This window comes from Lissotriton vulgaris, chromosome 4_1, assembly GCF_964263255.1.
Source record: "Lissotriton vulgaris chromosome 4_1, aLisVul1.2, whole genome shotgun sequence".
Taxonomy (NCBI): Eukaryota; Metazoa; Chordata; class Amphibia; order Caudata; family Salamandridae; genus Lissotriton; species Lissotriton vulgaris.
The window spans coordinates 488,173,574-488,199,909 of NC_141691.1; the positions used below are offsets into that span (position 1 = coordinate 488,173,574).

At 40.7% G+C, this 26,336-nt stretch overlaps 1 protein-coding gene across 1 annotated transcript in view; it reads right to left on the bottom strand.

Moving 5' to 3' along the window:
* The window catches only part of FRMPD3 (FERM and PDZ domain containing 3), a 786,479-nt gene that overhangs the window by 42,636 nt on the left and 717,507 nt on the right, over window positions 1–26,336 (bottom strand). The window contains exon 13 of the mRNA XM_086964646.1: window positions 22,451–23,269. Within this exon, the coding sequence (XP_086820772.1) occupies window positions 22,451–23,269 (819 nt within the window). The remainder of the gene's footprint in view (window positions 1–22,450; window positions 23,270–26,336) is intronic.

The following is a 26,336-nucleotide window of genomic DNA, read 5'->3' on the forward strand; positions in this document are numbered from 1 at the left end:
CCAAATTGCTACTGCCCAGACATTCATCCCTTCACCATTTACCCCCCCTACATTTGTACGAGAAAAATTGAAAGTTTGGAGTTCAGTGGGCTGGGTATGCTCAGAGGTGAGTCCCAGGCTCTCCACATCACTGGAGTCAAGCTATCCAGGCTGAAGAAGGTTGATAGCCAGAAACTGGTCCTTGGATGCTTGATTCCGGTCTAGGAAAGACATGGCTTGCTAGTTCGGGCTGGACTGTTCCCATGAGGCACAGGGTCAAGGCTGATTTGCATATAGCCATTGTCTGACCTAGGGTGGTGTGGAGTGCAAAAAAACGATGGATTTAGGCCCAGATCTTTGTACTGGGGTGAATGCAAGACATTGTTCTGCATTCTGTCCATCAACTGTGTTTTTTGCAGTTTTCACCCCGAGTGTGCTGGGTATACTCAGACGTGAGTCCCAGGCTCTCCACATCACTGGAGTCAAGCTATCCTGGCTGAAGAAGGCTGATAGCCAGAAACCGGTCCTTGGATGCTTGATTCCGGTCTAGGAAAGACATGGCTTGGTAGTTCGGGCTGGACTGTTCCCATGAGGCACAGGGTCAAGGCTGATTTGCATATAGCCATTGTCTGACCTATGGTGGTGTGGAGTGCAAAAAAACGATGGATTTAGGCCCAGATCTTTGTACTGGGGTGAATGTAAGACATTGTTCTGCATTCTGTCCATCAACTGTGTTTTTTGCAATTTTCACCCCGAGTGGGCTGGGTATGCTCAGACGTGAGTCCCAGGCTCTCCACATCACTGGAGTCAAGCTATCCAGGTTGAAGAAGGCTGATAGCCAGAAACTGGTCCTTGGATGCTTGATTCCGGTCTAGGAAAGACATGGCTTGGTAGTTCGGGCTTGACTGTTCCCATGAGGCACAGTGTCAAGGCTGATTTGTATATAGCCATTGTCTGACCTAGGGTGGTGTGGAGTGCAAAAAAAAACGATGGATTTAGGCCCAGATCTTTGTACCGGGGTGAATGCAAGACATTGTTCTGCATGCTGTCCATCAACAGTGTTTTTTGCAACTTTCTAAAAGTGGCATTTGCTAAACTGTAATTCAAAATCCAATTCACCATAAGCTGTGCTTTTAAACTGTGAGTGAAATAACGCCAAACTTGAAATGAAAAGTCTATCTCTTCACAATTGGGAATTACAGTTAAAAGATGTAATTAGGTAATCCCAATGCTATACTATCGGAGAGATAGGCCTTGAAGTAGTGAACAATTATTTTTTTTAATTTTTCACTACCAAGACATGTAAAAGTTAAAAGTACATGTCCTGCCTTTTAAATACATTGTACCCTACCCTGTGGTTCGCACAGGGCCTACATTCAGGGGGACTTATGTGTATATAATGGGAAGGTTTAGGCCAGGCAAGAGGTCCATCTTGCCAGGTTGAAGTGGCACTGTGAAACTGCACATATAGGCCCTGCTATGGCAGGCCTGAGCCATAGCTAGAGGGCTACTGAAGTGGGTGGCACAATGAGTGCCGCAGACCCACTAGTCACAGAAAGGGATGAGTGCAGGAATAGTTTTTAAAAACAATATTTCCTATAATAAACACATTAATGTCTCTGAAGAGCCATCTAAATTCATTACGGTGACAAAAATGTAAAGAAACTCATTGGATCATATATTTCCAAGCCTATTCGTTGGCATTATTTTCTTTCTTTATTGTATATTTCCATATAGCATTTAATTGTTTTTTAATATGGAAAAACAAATAATTAGTTAACAGAAATCGACATTTCACCACAAAACACAAACAAAAATTACATACATAATTATGGTCACTCTTGGCCTTTCCTGGAGATATTGATACATCTAATTTTACATATGTATTGTTGGTACCATTCGTCCACCTAATATGGTTTGGTTATTTTTAAATCCAACCGCAATTGGAAGTTTTAGGGACCACAATCCTTTCTAACAATTTTTGATTAAGTCCCTCCACCATAGGCAATTAATTCCTCTTTTGCATCTGTGGAATATTGCTCCTCCCAGGAGGGTGGCGTATTTCCGCCTTCAAAGTATTTATGACCTCATCAGGACCACAGAAAAAAGGACCATACATTGTCTTCAGACATAGCCTCCAGTATCTAGCTGCGCCTGTCGCACCACTACTTGTCCTCTGTTTAAAACTATCTGCCATGCCACAGCATTCAACTGTTTTGGCTCGGGGCTTTTACAAAGAGAATGACCGGGGTTACAAATCCCACCGAAATTAGGGAGAACCCATTCCCGAACAACAAACAAACATGTCGGACCTGGGCTCACAGGATGCAACACAGCTGGCGGGACGGAACTCCTCCCCACAGCTGGATCACTGGAGTATGCAATGCAGATTTCCAAGACCGATCGCCGCCAGTAAAATGATGTTCCACAGAGCCACAGATGAAGAAAGCAATGTAGATTGATATGAGGAGCAGGGAGTTTAGCAGCGCAACCACTGACTCATTGCCCAAATTAACTGTTACAGTAGAACTTTATGCCCCACCACCGTCCAAGAACCATACCTTAAAGGAAAAATCATAAAGCATGCTTGGGGACATTTGCTACACACTTCTTTCACTGTCATCCTGACGCTTTGAAACATAAGCATGTAAATGTAATTGTGAAAAGTGACTTTCAATGGGGATAATGGGCAAATCTTAAGTCTGTGCTCCTGCAAAACGAAACATCTGGCAATGTTTTATCCTGTGTATAGCCTGTGCCTGTATCCCCACACAACTTTCTTAGAGGTCCAGGATACAAATGTATAAAGGGTGGGTGCAGCCAAAATTTTATTTATGCGACCAAATCTCAGGGAGTTCCAGATATTTGGGGGTTCGTTTTTCCTCCTCGTAATTCCCTCCCATGGGTGACCGGTCTGCATAGAAAACGTCTTGCAGCAACTGTCAAAATAATATTGCTTTAGCCCCTAGACATTTTTCTACTCAAACCCATCTCCCGTTAGTATCATGCTTGATTTGCAAAACATCAGGGGCCATATTAAGAATACGGCATACATTCCTTCTGTGCACTATGGCGTACCTTTCAAAAGGTGTGCCCTGTGCAAACAAGGAAAGTGACTGTATTACATTGAATGCGGCAGATGTGAACTTGCACTTCACTGGAGGTAGTGCATTCAAGCGAAATACAGCAAAAGCTGCTCTGTTTTACCGTGCAGACAGCAACTTGCCAGTGAGTGACTGCACCCGTCTGCAGGGGGAAGTCTGATGTGTCCATGGGACCCCCTTTCTACTCTCTAGCATAGGGATGCCAGTAGGCACACTAAAAGTGCTCCACTTTTTTGTGGCTCACTTTCAGTGTGCCTCTTAATGACATGTTTGCCTCTGTTCGGTATTACTGCGTGGGTACAGAGACATTGTGATTTCCTCATTTGCATGGGGTAATGCCCCGTGCAAATGAGGAAACACTCGCTCATGGTTGCGCTGGTGCAACTTGTGCACCAGTGCTATAAGTATGACAGAAGGGGATGCACAAGAATCTGTGGCCCTTTTTGTAATTCCATTGTGCATGGAGGGTGCTCAAAGTGGATGCACACACCTGTTACGCTCCTGGGGAATCATGTATAATATGGGCCCAGTTGTGACCCCCCCCCCATGTCCAATGTTCATGCATATGACTGACAGACTGTGTTTCATCCAAGTAATTTTCACTGGAGTTTGGTGCCTTACAGAGGAAGACATTTACTATTTTAGCCAAATGAGACTCTTGTAGCAGTTAACTATGGCCCAAACACTGGCATGGATACAAAGCCGATGAGTATATATTTCAAGTTCCAAATATAAAGAAAGTCTTTGGGGTTTAATCAGCAGTATAAGGTCCTCATATAAGTAAACTGGAAGGTAACAAGTAATGACACAAAGCTCATTGGCTAGTATGTGTATGCAAAAAAGATCAACTGATGTTTTTAAAAGCCACTGTCCCTCAAAGCCCTCATAGACTAATAGAAAATTAACTTTCAAAAGCAGTTAGTTTGACTTCCCCAGATTTTGTGCAATGTGAGGAACATAGACAGCAAGCCATCACGAAGGTCAGTGTTATAAAAACTCTCACATAGCAACAAGTAGGGTATGCAAGATTTCTGGGTTCAGAAATGGTCTGCGCTGAATGTCCTTCATTCAGCCAGTGGTGGATGTAGTGCAATGGTACTTGTGGGGAGGCTAAGTATGTTTACAAGATGCAAAACAAAAAGGACCTCTGCTAAACACCTCTGTAGAACAAAATTTTCTAGGATAACAAAGACCTTTTCCATACGTAGTTCACAAATTCTAAATAAGGTTCCATGCCACCACAGGTTTGAGCAAAGACACAGTCCCGCACCTTTCGTCCTCTTCGCAGTTCGCTCTACAGAATAACAAACACATTTGTTACCCTTACTGCAGCTACCTTAACAATCAAATCTGGGGATGTAAACAGTTCAGGTCTGCCCAGGGATTCTGTGATATCCTTATTGTATCTTAACCGCTGAATTTGTAGGGCCGCGGCCACACACTAGACAGTCAGTGATCACCATACATTTCAAATAAGCCTGCTTATTTCCCCATAAAGAAATCCAAAGAAGAAGAAGGGCAAGCTTGATATAATCCTCAGTATATGGAAGCCTCAGCTCCTCATGTGTGCAAGAGTGTGAACTTGATAGCGGAAGAATTAGCAGTCTCTTCCTGCTGTAATTTTGAACAGTTTTGTAGACGACACCATAGGTTAGGAATTGGACAAATTAACGTCTGTAGATTTCTAGAATAGGTGATACAGGTTTGTTTACCACTTTCCTGGCTACCTCAAATGCAGTCCCCACAAACTGATTAAAATGAAAACATCTATGCGAGGTGAAGGGTAAGCAGGAACACTGGGCATCAAAGGTCGCACCCAAATTCAAAAAGTAATTTACTCTCAAAAATGGCTTTTCCTTAATTGTGATGGGTGTAACCTTAGATCTTTGGAGACCACAAACTATATAGTCAGTTTTAGAAATATTGCCCTCGAGGTCCTGGTTATCCATCAACTAGATAAAACTGCCAATAAGGCTTCTCAGGCCATTAGGGATATGTGCAACCAATACGACATAATCTGAGTAAAGCAGTTCGGGATGAGCATAGATCCCACCTTCGGCTCATCCTTGCCATTAAAAATTAAAATATCACTCAACACATTAATACACAAGACAAATAAAATAGGGACAAGCAAACAGCGTTGGTGGAGCCCTCTTGCTTGGATGAAGGGTACAGTACACGCCCCCTCTGATCCATACCTCACAGAGGCAGTCATCCTACAGTGTAGGGCACTTAAGAAGTTCACGATGGGATCAGATATGCCCATCTGCATCAAGAAGCTACGATCAGTTGACCCGATCAAAGGCACGGCTAAGATCCATGAAGGAGAGATAGATTGCCCCTCTTTTTGTAGTTATATACTTTTTGATGATTAGATGTAAATTCTCAGTCCCAAAATAATCCATACTATACCATTTGGATCACATTTTTAGCTCAAACCTCGATCCTGTGAAGAATATTGAGCCCAACTACTTTCACCTCTGAATCTATTATGCAGATTGGCCTATCAATCAATCAGGGTCTTGTATAGAGCAGGTACTCACTGCTGAAGGTCTCAAGGTGCCGGGGAGGGGGCTGCTGGTCTGACTGGGCGGAGTATCATTTGAAGAGCTAGGTCTTGAGGTCCTTCCTGAATTGAGTCAGCGACACAGATTGCCTGAGGTGGAGGGGCCTGGTGTTCCAAGTCTTGGCGGCATGGTAGGAGAATGACTTTCTTCCGGTTCTGGTCTTGTGGATCCTAGGGACAGAGTGAAGGGCGAATTGGGAAGATCGGAGTTGTCTGTCGGGTACGTGGAATGTGAGGTGGTGGTTCAGATATGCCGGTACTTTGTCATGTAGAGTTTCTAGGCACGAGTAAGGAGCTTGAAAGTGACTCTCTTGTTGACTGGGAACCAGTGGAATTGTCGGAGGTGTTGTTTGGTGTGGTTGTGGCAGGGGATGTCGAGGACTAGTCTGTCTGTGACATTTTGGATGTTCTGTAGTTTCTTGAGATGTTTCTGGGTGAAGCTGGCATAGACTGTTTTGCAGTCAACAAGTCTCCTGATGATGAGTGCCTATAACACTTGGGATCTTTTTTATTGCCTTTCTTATACATTTATAAATTGGGACATTTATAGCTATATGCCATGTGTTTGGAATTCTAGTATTAATGGCAGCATTCAAGGATTCAGTTAGGATTGGCCCCTAGAATTCAATGCTAGATTCCCATAAATCCATGGGGACCCAATCAGGTCCCAGGGCCTTGTGGGATGGGCTAGCAGTAATAACATCTACAACCTTTTTAAGCGAAAAACTGATATTCAGCAAAAATGTTGAGGGGGTCTCCTGTGTAGCATCAGCACCATATATAGCATAAGAGTAAATATTGTTGAAGTGCTCCACCCAGCTGTCAGCACTTCTATTAGTGCCAAGCCCATTTGAGTTGTCAAACTTATTTTTGTTTGAGTTCACAATTCTCAAAAAAGTACTGGAATCTCTGTCTTTGCACGCTTTAATTAGGTTTCGTCAGGTTTCATACTTAATTGAGGCCTTCCTTTCCCCAATTGTCAGCGTGTACCCATCTCTGGCACAAGCAATTTTCACTTGGTTTCTGGGGATGCACTTCAAGGTACAGTGTAGCCTGTTGTTAGCTAGTCTGCAATCTATATTGATCCAACCTGATGAGACGCTTTTCTCAGTTAAGACTAAGCTCAGAGGAGGCCTCCATAATAAAACGGGGGAATGATTAAGAGTCAGCAAACAGTCCTTGATTACATCAATATTAGTACATATAATAGAGACTAGGAGGGTGGGGTAATGTCAGTGCTCTCTAATTCCTTAATTCCCTTTTTGCCAGTCAAACTCTGCCTGATGGCAGGTAGAGTGAAAGCAAATTCGGATTGTGATCACTTACTCCATTTTGTATTGTCCCCACCCCTCAAAATAGGCTAGCTCATTCATGCACCATGAAATAAAAACATAATTTATAACCATGCCTTGCCCCGAACCTACAAAGGTAGCCCTGTGGTTTGACTCATCCCCCAAAGTTTCTGCTGTATTTAGGCGACAAAATTAGAAAAAATATCTATATACCTTGATTCCCCTGTGATCGGCTCTTTAAGTGTTTAGCACCTTATCCCAGATTAAGGGAGCGGTAAGGCATGTAACATTAGTTCCAATTTTGCCTTTAAAATCCTCCCTCTCCACAATAACATGAAATTCATTAAAAACCAAAAGAGGTCCGTTCTTTAGAATGGTTAAAACATGAAAAAGGGTATCAATATTAACTGAATTATAAAAATGAATGCGATAAATATGTAAAGTATTCAGGAGCACAACCAGAGGACTTGGATTCCCAAATGGGTGAAAGCAATTGGTTCAAGCTTGAGTTTCAAACTATGGTGAGCACACCCCTCTGAGCTTGGCCACAGGTGGAGAGCCTCGTGGTGATACAGAAACTTAAGTATCCATTCCAAGCAATGTCCTCAGTTCACTGAGTTTGCTGAAATATAGCAATATCATCGTTTTTTAACAAATGCTGATCAGTCATTATTAAATTGCTTGGACTTGAAACCAAAGATATTTCAGCACACCAGTTTAGTAAGTAGCTTGCCCAAAGATACATTTTGACTGGACTGAACCTTTTTGATATCTAGGTTGGAGTCAATCTAATTTGTTCAGGTTGGCAAGTGGTGAAGATTGGTTCGAGACAGTGAAATGTGGAAATACTTTGGGTTGGGCCTAGACACCACAGGAAGGGATGTAGAATTTGTGACAGGAAAAATATGCCTCTCTGAAAAAGCCCAAAGGTAGCAGGTTAATGTTAGAGGGAATGTTAATGTTAGCTTGGTTTTTCAAAATTAGTCGGTGTGCGTAATATGGATTTTTAAACGTAATATCGACACAGTTGCCACTGATTTGTTTGGCACTAGGGCCAATCCAGAATAGTCCTCGAAAGAAGAGTATATTATTATAATTGCTAAGATGAAAATGTGTGATCTTGGTTAGCCAATGACAGACTTTGTTTTGTAATTGAGCTGTAGGCTATCCCATTGTTGATTGTAAGGGGGTGTCATTTGTCATAACAACCACATAAGGGCAGCATTCCTGGGAGAAATTCAATTGATGGCATGGATTTAGATTGCCACTACTCTGCGAATCAGAATTGCCTCTGTTGCTACAGGTTGAGCTGGTAGTTCCACTTGATGATACTGGGTGTTGGGACTATTATCTTTTCCCTGAGGTGCGCTGCTTAGCCAAGTAGTAGGTTCTGCTATATATTTAGGGTTTTCTCTGGGTATGAGCTGCAAGCATGCAGCTGCTGATTGAAAACAGGACAATCCAGACTTGATGGTCCTCAGTGGCAAATTGGAGCAAAAATGCTTGTTGTATTTTTTTCAATTGCCATTTCTAACCCATGTAGTTTCTCCACCAAAGGAGCTAAGCAGGATTCCAGGTCTATGTGGATAAGGAAATGGTCCGAAGAGGATTAAGAATATACATAACTCCCTCTTAAGAGTCACCGGATTCAGGCATACTTGAAGAGTGGGCGACAAACTCTGTAAAGAGCTTGAGGACCATGATGGAAATACTTATTAAGTATGCATGGAAGGACAGAGAAATACCTCTAGTGAACATTAAACAACTAAGAGATGATATTGCTAAAAGCAAGGAGCAAGATATTGTCACCAAATTTATCAGTGAAATGAAAACTAGACTTACCAATTACGAGGACGACATCAAGCAAATGAAACAAAGAAAGCTACAACTTGATTGTGTTGATTATGAAACAGGGAGGATTCTCACTTACAGCAGAAAACATGACCATATGTATGAGTCGAATCTACATAACCCATGCAAACCCACAACAAGGTCAACTGATGAATCTAGGGAAACCTCCAGTGAAGCAGATATCAACACACCTGCATCTTCAATTACATCAGGCAGCTCCACGTCAGGCAGTGACATGGATTTAAGGCCAAAGACTTTTTTAGATGAGTACCGGCTGCTACGCCGGGGACGTCAGACCACGAGAATCACGCCGAAACATAAGATCAAGAATACCAGCCAACAGGGAAGAGGAAGGGGAAGAGGCCGGGGCTGCAATGAAAGAGGAGGAAGAGACTCTAGCAGAGGTGGAGGAAAAGCGAACATGGAGCGCATGGGAAATACATCCACTCGCTCAAAAACAACATCATAATGGATGAAACCAAGGTAAATGAAATCATCATCAACCTTATCAACAGACCACTCAAACAGTTAGAGAAGAGAACTCTCTGACTTGGCCTTTCCTTTTGTCCTACATAACCTCTTGACTATGAGAACACACGCATCGACATTTTTAAATGTTGCCGTAAATTAAAATGTAAAAAATTGCCCAAATTTAAACCCTGGGATAATACTGATAGAAATACCAGGAAGAATACACAACGGACATGTACCAATGAGGAACTCAATATTAGTGATATTGACACTCTTATTACCATGCATGCACTTGAGGTTAATGTAGAGAAAACCAATGTGGACATTCATGAACTTCTGAACGATTTACAGATTGTGCACGACAGGGCTGCCCCTTCTGAATTTAAAGCCAAATCTATGTTTTTACCGATGATGCCCCACAACAGCAGAGACACTTTCCAGGACATGGTGTCTAGTCAACTTCTCAGTTTCAGGCACAAATCAGGTTATAAAAAGCAACACATCTGCGATATAACCTCACTGTAGCACAGACAGAAGCTATAAAAACCTTGGCCAGTGAAGATACCATTGTCATTAGACCTGCTGATAAGGGGGGGGGGCAACGTGGTCTTATTTCATTAAGATATGTACATCAGAGAAGCCACACGACAACCAGACAATCCCATATTTAACACCAATAGTGTCACAGGCATTTGGAGTCTCTTTGTGGATTGGAAGGACAAGGGTCTGTTGGAGTGGACATAATTTTGCTTCCTCAAAAGGGATTTCCCTAAACTCCCAGTCCTGTATCTTCATCCTAAAGTCCACGAGGATGCTACCAATCCTCCAGGTAGACCCATTGTGTCTTCTAAAGGAAGTGCACTTGAAAATGTCTCACGTTATGTCAACAACTTTTTGAGGAATGACGTTACCACCTTACCCTCGTACATGAAAGATACTAAAGACTTTCTTACCAAGATACAGGGCATACCCTGGCACACTTCCTTTTTTACTAGTCACCTCAGTTGCCAATTCGCTCTATACTATTATGGAACATGAAGTGGAAATTAAGGCGTGTGCCAAGTATCTAGCCAAATGTCCTGTATGTTTCCTGGAACATACCAACATGCTCCTCAAAATGATTTGTTATTTTTTACAGAGCAATTTTTTCCTATTCAATGGTAACATCTACAGGCAGACTCTTGGGACAGCCATGGGTACTTTCTTTGCCCCCAGTTTTGCTAATCTGTTTCTGGGGGCATGGGAAGAAGGACTCAGAGGAGATCCTGACCTTACCAGATATTTTGAACAGGTTGTCGTTTGGCTAAGATACATCGACAACCTGTTCATCTTCTGGGATGGTACTGAATCTGAAGCAATCCAGTTTATACAGAAACTCAACACAAATATTCTCAATCTGAAACTCACTGGCAACATGAGCTGGGTTTCAGTTGAGTTTTTGCATGTCAAAGTGGTGATTATCAACTACCATGTACATACCAAATTTTTCAGAAAGGCCACTGCTGGCAACAGTTTACTCCATGCACTGAGTACCCACCCAGAAAACCTCAAATGGAGCTCTTAAAGGCTAAGCGCAATTTCAGTACTGAGGAAGCCTTTACAAGAGAGTAGGATGTCATGTTAAACAAATTTGCTGAAAGAGGATATCCCAAATGGGTTCTCCACAGTGCTGTGTAGAGAGTCAAAACGGTCTTTAGAATTACTACCCTAGAAGAAAATACAACCACCACTACTCTTACACAGGATGACAGTAACACCACCAGGGCCGTCCTCACCTACAGCAACATCGCCAATGATGTTCAGAAAATCTTGGCCAGGAATTTCGAAATCCTGGCTAAGGATCCTATTATTGGGGGTACCATTCCTGAGAGACCTCGTATCACTTATCGCAAGGGACGCAATCTTAGAGAAACCCTTGTACACAGCAATATTACCACATTTGCCAGTCCCAACATCATCATTCTGCAGGGATTCTATCCCTGCAGTCACTGCAAGGCTTGCCACAACAGTATGATGAGAAAAGAATACCTCAATAAAACCAGAGGGACTAATATTCATATCAACCAATTATTCACGTGCAGTTCCACATACTTGGTGTATGTCCTTGAGTGTCTGAATTTTGCATTTTTTATTTCATAGCGGGTTGTGGGTTTATAGGGGAATAGGATGGAAAGTAATTTAATTATATTAAATGTATTTAATATTTTTTATTTATTATTTGTTTAATTGAGATGTTAAAGTGTTAAATGGGTAAAGTATTTATTATTAATTAATTAATAATTGGTTGTTAATTTTATTTAGCTAATTGGTAATTAATTAGGGTAACTGTGTAATTAAATTTAGGTGTGTGTTGTGGAGTTTATATGTCTAAAGGGTGGGAAGGGTGGGATGTAGTTCATTTTTAATTGATGAATTAATAATTAGTTAACTAATTTTAATTAATTAATTAGTAATCAATTATGGTAATTGTGTAACTAATTTTAGGTGTGTGTTGTGGTGTTTATAGGAGTAAGGGGTGGTAAGTATTTTGTGTTTAATTAATGATTATATTGTTGTTAATTAATGGTAATTATTTGCTATTTATTTTGTGTAATTGTTTATTTTTTGTGTGTTGTTTTTACTTTAAAGGGTTAAAAGGTGGGTACTAATAATATTTATTAATTAGTTGTTAGTAGTAGTTTTACTTTTAAAAATAATAATTAATTGTGTTTTATGATTGTATAGTTTAATTTAGGTGTGTGTTGTCGATATTATAGTGTTAAAGCATGTGCACTCAATGAATGTTTATAATTTTTTATTATTAAGATTTATTTAATTGATTATTAATTATGTAAATAAACGTCATTAAAAATGTTGAAGTGTTTTGTTTTTGGTGTGGTGTTATACGGTAGGAAATAAAAAAATGCATGAATGTTTTAATTAATTTTCTTGTTTGTTAATATTTGCTACTTTTAAATAATTAGTGTTTATAAATGTATTTATTAATTTATTGTATGTATTATTTGTAGATTTTTATATGTAATTATTATAATATGTATTATTTTTATACGTTCAATATATACAAGCTTATATTTTTAAAATATTGTACATTTATTTTATGATTTTTAAAATGTTGTAATATTTTTGTTTCCAATTGTGTGTGTTATTAGTAACTTTCCCAAATGTTGCAATCACTGGAGTGGGAATAGTAATGTTTACATCTGTGCTACTCAGTACTTTCCCAACTATGGCAGTCAATGGAGTGGAAATAGTTATTTTTATCACTTTCCTATCAAACACGTTTCCTACTGTTGAACTCACTGGAGTGGGAATAAGAATTTTTGCCACTTAGCTATCAAACACTTTACCTACTGTTGCACTCACTGGAGTGGGAATAGTAATTTTTGCCCATCTACTATCCAACATTTTCCCTACTGTTGAGCTCACTGGAGTTGGAATAGTACATTTAATTACTCTGCTATCCAACACTTACTCTACTTTTATGCTGACTGCAGTAGGAATAGTAATTTTTACCCCTCTGCTGTCTAACACTTTCCCTACTGTTGCACTCATTGGAGTGGGAAGACTAATTGTTGCCAGTCCACAATCCAACACTTTCCCTACTGTTGCATTCATTGGAGTAGGAATAGTAATTGTAACCCCTCCACTATCCAACATTTACCCTACTGTTGCACTCACAGGAGTTGGAATAGTACATTTAATTCTTCCGCTATCCCAACACTTACCCTACTTTTGCACTCAATGGAGTGTGAATAGTAATTTTTACCCCTCCACTATCCAAAACTTTCCCTACTGTTGCACTATTTGGCGTGGGAATAGTAATTTGTCCCCTCTGCTATCCAACACTTTCCCTACTGTTGCTATCACTGAAGTGGGAATAGTAATTTGTACCCCTCTGCAGTCCAACACTTTACTTACTGTTGCACTCACTGGCGCTGGAATAGTAAATTTCATTATTCAGCGGTGCAACATTTTCCCTAATGTTGCACTTATTGTATTGGGAAATGTAAGCTTTATTTATTTTTCATAGTTTCATTTTTTAATTATACTTTTTTTTTAAAAATGTTAACTATTGATAATATATATAATATGTGTATAATTGTAAAAGGTTTAAAAATGAAATAAAGATAAAAGTAAATACATTATTTTTAAGTAAATAAATGTATATGTATACATTTGTATGTTTAGATTTTTTTAATTAAGTATGTTATATTTAGTTAAAATGTATATTAAATTAGATTTTGGGTAAAAGTAATATTAATATGTAATATATTTACTACATATTATCTTAATTTATATATATTTTTAAATCAATTTTTTTTACGTCTATATTTTTTACATCTATATTTTTGTACTTACTTGTTAAGGTACTGGAATCAATATTTTTTCAGTCAATATTTTTTTTTCAAAATTCAGAACATCGATGTTTGGTACATCGATATTCTATCAGTGAACCATATTGGTAGGACTCCTATTAGCACAATTCTTTTGTATAACCTGATGTTTTGCCCTTTTTTTACTTTTGACCAATGGTAGACAATCGCTATGGTTAGATTTATTCATGGAGATGATTCCCCACTCAAAAGATTCACTGGGCACAATGTTGATTGACCTGGTACAGTCTGTGTTGGTAAGTGGTCGCTCTCTTGACTTTAGCAGCCTGGCTCCGTAATGACACCAAAGGCCCAGGCCAGAAAAGATTCTAAGGTTACCACCTAGGTTCATTGGGGGTTGTTGCACTTGGGAGTTTTATCTTTCCCATCGCTATCCAGATGAGAGCAGGTATACTACAACTGTTAGTACATTCTGTCCAGTGGTGCCTGGAGGGGTGAATGACATGTCAGAGTCAAAGCCAAGAGGTGTGCCCACTGGGGCCTCTTCCAGGCTATAGCAGTCAGCAGGCACAGCCCCGGCGCATCCTGCACTGCAGAAAATATTGTCACGCTACATAGGTCTTGGGCCCCTGCCTTCTGGCAGTAAAAAGGGAGTCTGGGTCTTGGAGTCCTGGTGGTCCACTCGCAGAGAGTTTCCTGCATCCAATGCTGCAGGGGAAATGATGTTGATAGCGCTCAAGCTCCAGTCTACTGGCAGTCTGTGCCTTGGAATCCTTGTAGTCCACTGCTAGAGTGTTTCCTGGTGACATTAACATATACTTACAGTGGGCTAAAGCCAACCCGTATCTCATAATTGGATGACTTTGCTGTCTATCGTAGACCTCTGCTGTGCATTTGATTGTTTTCCACAGTATTTTGATTTGATCAGGTGGCTCCTTCCACTGCTAGCATTAAGGAACTACTTGCTAAGCCTATATCATTAGCTTTTGCTTGGCCATTATTATCCCAAATATGCAATTTGTAAGTCCAAAATCAACTGGCTTAAAACAGCCGTCTAGTCCTATCTGATTGATTGATTGATTGATTGATTGATTGATTGATTGATTGAATGAAAACCTCAATAGGAAAAACTCAGTAAAGCAGACACAGAAGTATACAACTGTCTACATACAAGTAGTTGAGAATATGGGGACAACTCCTTGTAGGACGTACAGGAATGCATTTAGAGCCATGGTAATTACTAGTATCACCATAACCAACCATTAGCAGATTTTGCAGACATAGCATATATGTAAATATAGATAGACCTACAAAACTGAATATGCAACATTATTCTGGAGCCACACACCTTTAATCACCTGCTGAAAACTAAAACACAGTCAACTTTTTGGCCATTGTTTTTTCTATTTCAACAAAAGCCATTCAAGCGTATCATAAGTCTCTAGCATCCTGAGATTAAAGGGGCATGTCGCAGGGATTCCGTTCTCATACAGAACTGTGCATAGAGACTTGGAACCTCAGTGAATTAGGGTATGCCAAAACTCACCTTAGTACCCAAAATCCCCTACCAGACTTGCTACAGTGTCTCATTGGTTATCACAAACTCCCAATGCTTAGACAAACCAGAACATGGACTTAGTACACCTCAGGTAACGTGGAACACATGAACACTCTTTCGTTATACAATCATTTCAATCCAGAACAAGGAGTAAAAGAGGACACGTGCATATTTGAAATATTTATTCACTAATGCAGTGTTCTCAAACGCAGTATCTTAGCTAGTACAAGCAAACATATTATAAGAAACAAAGTAATCAGCATAGTCACTAGTCCATAGAACACAAACGGTGAAAGCATGGTATTATGCTAAAACAATAGGGTTTAGTAACACCTAATTCTCACCCTCCCTAGCTGGTATATTATATTATATCTAAGAAGGTCTCTTTGGGTTTTAGCAGGGCGGCCCCATACCTCAAGATCCTAGTGGTAAGGGATCACATCATCTGCCACCAGCTCTCTGCATGTGAAGCACCATCAAGTGTGTGTATGCTCTTGTGCAAAGCAATATAAAACGCGCCTAAAGCCAGAACTTGGCCGCAGCTGCATCTATGTTATGTCTAGGAACGTGCGAAGATCAGACCTCACAATAACCACTGTGTTGAGATATCCTTGAAGGTTTCTGCACTCACTGTACAGACACAGCTCGCCAAGCAAGGCTGATATCAGAGTAACAACATATTATTCTCGCATGAATCAAAACATTCTACTAGGCTCAAAGCTAAAGAAACAGCTATGTGTCGTGTGCAGAAGCAGCAGAAAGGTAAAATGGAGTATAAACTCGTAATAAGCTCATGCTAACTTAACACAGCATACAGGCAATGTATATCTATATGACAGGCAGAGCGAGTAAACCTGTTGCCCATTTATTAACTATGGGCCCGATGTAGGAGCCCTAATACCGGTCGGAAACGGCCGATTTCGGCCGTTTCCGACCGATATTAGGGTTTTCTAATGTAGGAGCATGCTTTACAGAATCGGTATTTTACCGAATCTGTATTTACAGATTCGGTAAAATTACCGAATCGGTAAATAAAGACTTGGTAAAAATACCGATTCTGTAAAAGAACATGTAGGTAGCACATCTTTGAGTGCCCCAGGCCTTTCAGATTCGATATTTTACCACCCAATCCAATTGGGTGGTAAAATACCGAATCCAGGTGTGCATGCACATCTGTGCATGCACACCTGTGAAATGTGACACACAGACATGCCCTTAGGGCATGTCTGTGTGCCACATGGCACACAAGTCCGGAATTGGGGTGCCAGAGAGTGTCAAAGTGACACCCCCTGCACCCTTGCAAAAATCGGAATTTACCGAATCGGTAAATACCGATTCGGTATTCACCATTGATTCCTATGGGCTTCAAGGCCCATAGGAATCAATGGGGGATACCGATTCTGTATTTACCGAATCGGTAAATACCGAATCTTACAGATTCGGTATTTACCGATTCTGAAATATCTACATGTGCCCCCTTCTATTTTACCACTTCTTAAATACCGAATCGGTAAAATTCGGTATTTTAGAAGTGGTAAAATCGATTTACCTACATCTAGCCCTGTATCAGTAGTGGAACTTGATTACAGCAAGGACATCTGTCTGACTCCAGAGACCTTCGGTAACAGCCACAGGTCCAGTGACTTCTTGTAAATGCTCTTCAGCTTGCTACAAAAATATTTGTTTCTGACTCTAGGTGCCCCTGGGAATGACCAAAGGTACTGCAGGTTGCTGTGGAAAAATATTTAATGTGTGTGTGCCTCCAGGGGCAGTGTGTTGATTTAATTAGTTATATATCCTTTTACTATTGAAATCAGATAATTATTTTTCTGATTGCAAATTACTGTCCCATTTCACTTTTATGAGATTGCAGTGAATGTAGATGTTTGGCCTCTCTTCCCCACTCTCTGTGCTCTGCTCTCTCACTTTCTCCCCATTGCCCACTGCCTGTATCTACATACATGTGCTCAGTATTAGGCAAGAAGGTTAGGGTGAAAGGCAGTCTAAGGTACTGCATGCTGCTTAGAAATAGGATTTGCTTCTGATTCAAGGAACCTTTAATAATGATCTAAGGTACTACAACTTGATTTCTTCAAGAACATATGGTTGCCCTTTCAGCCTCTAGTAACAGCCTAGTGTGCTGCACCCTGATTCAGAAAATGTCTTGTTCACTCTAGTGGTCTCTAGTAGCAACCTAAACTACTGTAGCCTGACATAAAAAATGATTTATGTCTCACTCCAAAGTTATATTAAATGTATGGGGTAGGTAAGACAAAAAAGTACCAAAGAAGGGTGCAACTCAAGTGCCTTGAGTAATACTGTCATTGTAATGTTTATTTACTCATAGTATAGACATTTTTCAAAGAATTGTTTCAATAGGGATCCGTTCTTTTTTTTTAAAGTGATTTTCTAGGGTTGATTCGTCCATAATCTGGAAAGGTGTCCATGATAAGACTGAAGTTCAAGACTAATACACCCAAGCTGAAATGATGTATCTGCTAATGAGGCTCTCAACTGGTTTAACAAAACATAGAGTCATAGGACCATACTAGTCCAGATTACCCATTTCCTATTTTTAGCTTTCTCCAACACCTCCACGAATAAAGGGATACCTGGAGAAGGTGAGGGATTTTTAATCTCTAGTTAAGCCCCCTGGTCATCCTTTATTCCTAAATGCTCCCTGAAATATGGTCGAGCCCACCCTGACCTTTAGGCGTCAGGGTGAACCCGATGATGAAGCATGACACTAATAGAGTGTGTGAGGGCTATATATAAATATTAAATAAATGTTTTCCTTCCCCCCACCAGCCATGTGGAGATAGCTTTATCAGTAGGGGGTTACCAGAAAACCACCACATCCATGCCTTATGTAATATATACTATATTTCTTGTAACCATATGCGGTATACTTGTTTGTAGTTTCTACTCTCAACTGGGAAACATTAGGAACTCATCCTTGTTCATAAAGTTTAAGGAATTATATAAACCTCACAAAAGCAGCCTAACCCAGTGAAACACACATTTTTTGTGTATCTAGTCTTTGTGTATGGACACCAATTTATGCTTCAAAGGAAGCTGCTACTTCTGTTGGAGCTTAAGTTACCCTAGATTGAATCATAAATCATTATAAGGATTTGTTATCACTGTGGTTAAAAGTCTGATTGGTATTTGTATACATTGAATGACCTTGCAGGGATAACTATTTTCCTACATATATAAATTAAAAGACTTCTATATTTTTATTGCAAATTTGGATGACATTTTGTAGTATTGAAGTGTTGACAGGAAATTAGTGTGCCCATATGGATGCTGATGAAAAATCTTGGTGTGTGCATATATAATTAAGTACCTAAAGTACTGCACACTTCAATAGTAATGACTTGTGTCTGATAGGAAGGATCTATAGTAACAAGCATCAGCAGAGCTTGGAAGTTGACCTGCATTTCCATTACAAGCAAGTCCTATTGGCGTTGGCAAGGCTTGTTTAGAAAAGCATGGCATATTGGCTTTAATGCTTGCACCTTTATTGATGATTATTAGGAGGAAAGGACATTCCTTATTAAAGAGGCCTGAAATAATCAGGGGTCTGTCCCCAAAGCCATCAATGCACCCCTCTGGCGATCATAAACTTAAGGCAATGATCCACATTTGTTAATGTCTTTCAGGGGGTCTTTCTTCAAAGCATTCATTCAAAACGTTCATCAATTCAACGGACTCAGTTGAATTTTCTCAACAACAGTCTAGTTCTTTTAGTCTGATTATTTTTTATTCATGTGAATCAATATTCATAAGCCTTTTCAACAACAGCCAGCACTTTCTTCAAGGAGAAATCTCTTTATCAAGGCTTGTGTTACACTCTAGAGCAAATAACTATTTCTTGCCTCCATTGTAGTTAATATGATTAACTTTCATATCAAAAATCATAAAAGTAATTTTTGATTTATGTGTTGTTAATTTTTCTTGGAATCAGAACATCTAAGCTATCATTGAGTTCTCTCCATAAAACTAGGTATCCCAAAATGTAACTTAGTTTTCTGCGCTGTTGCGAAGGTTCCTCAAGAGCAGTACCAAAGCATCTTTGTTATTAGTAAATTCTACCCTCAATAAAGAAGTATTGGGGATCACACCATCGTGGGACTGATTCAATGGCACACGAACAAGGTAAGAAATATTCAATGCTTGGTTGAGTGATTTTGTGAGCAACAGCACCACCAAGGCGATACTATAGATTCAATATATAGAGTTTCCCTCCACAATTTATGCAGTATTCAGCCACAGGCAGGCTTTAGTACCTCTTCACTGACAATTTCAGTATGTGGTTCCATTCATTTTCAAACGATAAGCAGATTAAATCCATAATGCTTTTTGCACTCTCATTTTAATCCTGTCAGAAGGAACAAGCCATATAAGTAGTTTTCTGTTCCTGACTAGGCAGTTTTAGCTTCACCACCTCAGTAGTTACATTTATTTTGTGCTGCGTCCTCACCACTTCCTTTCGTTGCATCTCACATCTAAGGGATTTAGTACATCCTCTATCATTTAGGCTTACCTAAAACATCCCTGAGCTCCCTCTTCTCAAAGAAGAGGTCGTAGCCCTTAGTGGGATCAAGTTTTCCCACTAAGGGTCCGATTCCGATCTTGCTCGGAAGGGCACCGAACACGATCCGGACAGGAAATGTACGAGCCGTATGCGTGTTTTCCGCCCGACGCATACAGCTGTACAAGCGAGCAAGTACAATGTGAGCAAAGCGAAACTCACCGACCGAATCGTTTCAGTGTCCAAACCACTCCGTACGTCTCGTATGTAAGCAAACTGTGCCATACAATGGATGCAATTTACGACCGAGCCAGTACGATGCACGCGTTGGACAGCCGGTTGGAGGTGAAGTTTCCGGCTCGCAAAACGTCCAGAACAATGCCTTTGGGGGTCAGCGTCAGAACCCCTGTCACCTGCAGCCTTACGACTCGGACACGGGGAGACCCAAGGGTCTCCCCAACACAGGCATGTACGGTGCAGATGGCAATGACGCAAACCCACTGTAAGGGGGCCTTTGTGCGAGACATGCCCATTTAGTCAATGGGAGCTCATGTACGCATTGTACGACCGGCTCCCATTGACTTCTATGGGAGTCCGACTGAACCGAGTCCAGCAGCACGTGGCCGCATCGTACTCCCTCGGTCGGACTGCAGGAGTACGGTTCGGTCTGAAAACACTCCAGTTCCGGTTCGGTCGGAGCGCTTTCCGACCCAGATTGGAATCAGGCCCTAAGAGAAGATACCCAGATGATGAAGCATGTCACCTCTGGTGAGTGAGGGTATTAGTCCTGAAAGGGATTTCTCCCACAAGGGTACGTATGAAAGTTTAGCCTGTCACTCTACGTGCTTAGTTTTGTTTGATTAGACACAAGGATTTGCTTGTGTTATTTCCGTCCATATGCAGACATTTTAGAAACAACTTTATATTGGGGTGGGTGTCATTTGTATTATTCTGTGTAGCATGATCACAAGTAATTACCTTAAAATTCCACAAGAATACCCAGAATTACACAAGAAGAGTAATACTGGATTTAGCGCTATTTCCACAGTGCAAAAATGCCCCCTCGAGCGAGGAAGCATTTTGCACTTAAAATAGTGATAAATGTAGAGCGAGCAGCTACCGCTTGCTAAATTTGCATGTGGGGCAGTTTTTTTTCTAAATTTACGGCTGGCATTTACCACTGTGCAAAATGCGCCCTCGAGTCCAAAACTGACCCAAGGATACATTTTGCGCTATGAAAAAATAGCGCTAAATGTGATAGAACATGAACAGGAGCAGGAGATCAAGCTGCCACGCACACTTGCTAAATATGCTTTCACAGTAGGATTTTTTCCCTCCAAATTGCTCTTAATTACGCAAGCAGGCATAGTTGCGTTATTATCTGTAATTCTGCATAAAAAATGACGCAGAATTTCTATAATTACTCCAATTAAGCCTGCATTATTAAAATTACTCACAGGCCTACTTATATATATTCATGTTTTTTCCTCCTAGGGGATTAATGAAAAGTTAACAGCCTACGTTTACACAAAACATTTCTTATGCCAGATCTTAGAATTATAAATGTTTTTGAACGGGTGGAAATAATTACGCTCCTGATCCCTTGTTTAAGCGTACTGGGATACACCTGCTATGATTAAGCTTACAATCTATTTTAAACAATGTTGCAACAGGACAAATCCATGCACTCAATCATGTCCTAGACCAAGGCGCGAAAGAACCGTACCAAAGGCCATTAGTCCAACTAATACATAATCATGTTTTAAATATTTTTAGAAAAGAGACCAGTGCTTCAGAATGACACCAGGGGTCCAACGCTTCAGCGGGGAGATTAAATATGAAACAGCCTCCCTGTCTGAATGCTGTTTGGTAACTCCAGAGAGGCAGATAAAGAATAGCGTGTTCAGTATTTTCAGAGGGGGGCCGGTACTTGCTGTCTCATCCCTTTGATATCTCAATTGCTTTCTTCAACACACATGGGCGCGCGCTCACCAGGTAGGAACGAACACTTTATAGCATGCAAGATTTCATCATATATTTAATTTCAAACATTTTCTTGCTCGACTCATCAAAACACTTGCCCAAGGGAAGCATGTTCTGTTTTGTAAGAGGAAGGAACGGTAGACGTGAAGTATTAAAATTAATTCTAATTAAATACATCTTTTTGGTGATTTACAAAGCAGTGTCGGGTGACCTAAACTTTCTGTTCAACAGAGTTTTACGAGGACCGCGTCTGCGGCAGGTTGATGGGGCCTATCTTTAAAGGGAGACAAGGACGCATTAAATATTGAACGATGAATTCATTAACTTTTTAATGTGAGTGTACTTCGCTCTTTGCGCCCCTCCTCTCTCCCTCAGAAATACTACAACTACACACGCTGTCCTTTTCCTGGCTCTTTATTCTGGAGGAAACACCGAGCGAGAAAGTTACTCACGCTTTATGATATTACCTCCAGATTTAGCACGGACTGCAAAAAAAAAAAAAATGCACCTTGTGGGCGAGTTTTATCTTTTGGGGTTTAATGTAACGTTAGCAATACTCATTTAATCAATTCCTAGCACGTTGAAAGGCTGAGTTAGTCATTTGGCTTCTGCAGGCTGGACACAGCTGTCTGAAGAAAAGAAAAAAATCACTGGGCTGCCCTGCTGACTTATACAGCTTATCAAGTGCTTTGACTAAACTGCTTGAAATTATTTGAACCCGATAAAGTGTTGATTGGGAAAATACAAGACAGATATAAAGGAAGGACAAAGGTACCTGCTGTCTGCTGAGGCTGGGGATGTGAGCAGTCCTCCGAGGCAGCCAGGGCTTCCAAGGCCTGCAGAGTTGACACCAAGGCATCGTCTAACTCCTGGGCATGGTCCCTGACTGTCCGTGTCTGCACACTGTCAATGAGAGTCACCGGTATTTCATCATACAGGAGGCCACACAGCTGCCTGCTCTGTTCCTGCTTCTGTGCAGCCCTGCGTTTCGATTCATCTTCATCAGAGCTGTTATCCCGAAATCCTGGAGGTGGGGCTGCAATTGCCGGTATTAAAGCTTTGCTTTCATCTTCTTCCTCATCACTCTCAGGAGGCGGCAGCGATATCAGATCCACACTGGTTTCCGCTGAGCTGCAGGGGTTGGAACACTTCCGGGAGACAAGTTTGCCTTTTATCTTTGCCTTGCAGGAGTCACAGTAAAAGTGCAGAGCATCTGATTTCAAGTGGCTGTCCATGGTGTAGGACCGTGTCCTGCTGCTGCACAAGTGGCGATCAAGACCGTCAGGATCATAGCCATTGGTGGCACCATTGCAGTCATGCTTCGAGCTTTTGCACGTGGGGTCGGATTTTGTGCGAGGCCTGGTCTCCTCGTAGAAGATCAAGTTCTCATTGATGTCCATCCTGTCGTCCCGCTCCTTCCGCTGCTCGTGCATGTGCAGGTAGCAAAAGCTGACCAGTTCAGAGTCCTCAGGGGGGTCATCTCTGGGATCCGGATCTTCCGGGATGGAAACTGTGCTGCCCGGATAGTCCATTTCCTTCTTTTCATGGTGCCCACCTACAGCCGGGCGGTGAACACTGGGTACGTTGATGTAATCTGTACATGAAAAAAAATTATGATAAAATGATTGTGGCTGCAACCAGCGACAATTAAAGAAACCCATAATTTTTTTGGTGTGACATGGGACAAGCAAAATTTACTTTTTTCAAAAGTTTTTTTAATTATCATTGTAAGATCTTGAACGTGGGTGGAAATAAAAGTAAAATATACTCTTAATAAAACCATATTTTATATAATATATTATGATATTAAAGAATCACCATATTTTATTACACTTGATATGTTTAAACTACAATCTTAATTTTAATATTGCCACAAATATTCTAAGACAGGATGTAAATTCGTGAATATTGTTCACAAATAACCTGAAGTAATAAGTAGTTCAAATGGTACTTTTGGTTAAAAAATGTAATAATATATTTATAACAAAAGACATTTGGTCACCCTTTTCAAGAAAACACATCTTTTTATTCTACAACAAGCAGAAAGGTATCCTCCAGGATGGTTCACACACGCCATGTGTACCTCCCCACCACATGGAGAAGATCATGATCTAAGGAGGGTGAATGGGTAAGATAAGAGTCAAAAGACTGTTGACAGTCAAAGCCATTTAACGAGGCTGTGGTTATCTGATAGGGAAGATTTAAATTCTATGGATGAAGCATACACAATTCCACCATTATGTTAGGTCTTTAGTAGTTATTTTGTTTGCATGTCATTTAATGATGTTAAACTCAATTATTAGAATGTCAATATTTGTTGAGCTGTTGACTGGCATCTCTTAATGCAAATGCTTAAATTCCATTGCCACTGCTTGATTTTGATGTAAGAAAATCTAGCATGACCTCCGGAAAAACAATAGATGATGTTCTTCAAATAAAGGATTACAGTCAATCATTAACCATTGGTACTCTCTCTCTGGGTGGGGTTCTTACACTGGGTTACCAGACAACCTCAGACAGGAAATACATTGTCAAAAGTTTAAATTATAATTAAAACTTTATTGTTCTAAATCTAACTGTTTACTAGTCTTCGTGCAGACAGTGTTACTAATGACTACCACTTGATACAAACATTCATTTTTATGTTCTCACTTTATTGTAGTTATGTCCCAATACCCAGATTTGAGGGAAAGACCAAGAACACATTCACAGTTACATTTCTTCACCTAAGATGCATACAGTCGGCACTGCTAAAAAGACCTTATTTTTAAAGATAAAATCAATTATTTTAATAACGGATGGGTAGCATTGCTCAAATCAAGCAAAATCAGAAAAGGATATTCAGAAATTAGATACCATTAGAGAGTGAAATTGGGGGGGCCAATTCCGATTCAGTATAATCCCGTCCAAATCGTTGTACGGAGTCTTTTTCCCGTACGAATCGTACGGAGAACCGTACCCATACGCACGATGTAGTACGATGTGTACCCAATGCAGTTCTCCATATGATTCGTATCAAAGACCGTACGACTCAATGATCCATACGATTCGTATTCGGAACACGCAGTACGTGACGTCCATACGGCTCGAAGCAGCTTTTTCCGACCCAGCAAGTACGAATCGTGTCAACAGCACTCCGTACAATGCTTTTGCTACGAGAGTTTAAAACATCCAGAAAACCAGATTTCATCCTGAAATGCGTACGGAACGGACCCCCCATGTATGGTGCGTACACCCCATCATTGCAGGGGTACAGTGCCTCGGGGTACTGTGCATACACCCCTGGATTACATGGGTATGGTGCGTATGTCCCTGTGCGTACCCCCATGAATGTAGGTGTACGGTGCGTAGGGGTACGATCCATAACCCCCAAGGTTGTACGTGTACGGTGCGTACACCCCCTGCGTACTCCCCTTGAATTTAGGGGTACGGTGCTTATGCGATAGTGTAGATCTCCGTACGATTTGCTCATACCCGACGTATCCGTACGATTCGCGTCTCCATTCCCCGGTCCGAATTGTACTTGGTGGGTCGTACTGCATGTTTACGATTCATACGGTTTACTGTGCGGGTTTATGTCGTACGGACTCACCCTCGACTTTCGTACGGTTCGCGACGATTCGTACGTATTTTGAGCCTACGGATTGTACTACGAGATTCAGACGGATTACTACGATTCGCACGGAAACGGCTATGAATACGATTCATCGTACGGATTCGTTACCCGAATCGGAATCGACCACCCCCTAATGTTTGTCCTGATGATAGTATCATACATTTTTGCCCAAGTAACCGAAATGTTGAAGACCCTGACTGGAATTGCCTGAAAAATCTAATAATTAGCCTAATAATACTGTAATTCACAGCATTGTGCATTGTGTAATATATGTTTTGATGGGAAGCATTGTTGTATGCGAAATTATTAAAACATGTTTATTGTTCTAAGGAGTTTGTGATTTTATTATTCGTGAGGTTAGCCCATATGGAAGTTCAGTTTAGTGTCATATTTTCTGTATTGTTCACATTACACAAAACTGCTTACCATCTGCTCTGTAGTACTTTAATGCAGGAGGAAGCCATGGGTGTAAGAATAGAGAATAGTTTGGAAGCTATGTGATCCCCTTTACCGTAGGTATTCATTGTAGCGGGAAGGTTGTGTGTTCTTGTGTTTTATGTCTTGAAATAATGGCTTTAACCTTTGGAAAGTTATAAAAGTCTATGTCGTCGAGGTCAAACTTAGATTTAAGGTGAGAGAAAGGTACAGGTTTGGTGGGACATCCCTGGTCCCCTACTAACAGGATGCAATTTTGTGCCCATTTCTCCAGAAATAGCATCTTACCCTCTGATTTCAAGTTATTGTTATGCCACAGTGAGACCAGGAAGGCGAAAAGCATTTTATTTGTGAGTTTGTCATCAATTTTTCAAAGGGTTGTGCAGTGCTGAAGCGGACAACTGAAGAGTGCTCCGTCCTTATTCTGTTGTGGTGATGAGTGAAATAAGGGAGAGTGAACGGGTGAGGTTGTTTTCGATGGTGAACTAAATGGAAGGAGTGGTATTAGGAAGGAGGAGCAGAAGAATCCTTGTCTTGCTACGTATGCAGTTTGGTATCTCCCGTTGTCTGGGAGGTTTAAACCTCTGAGTTTCTCAGTTTTTAAGTGTAA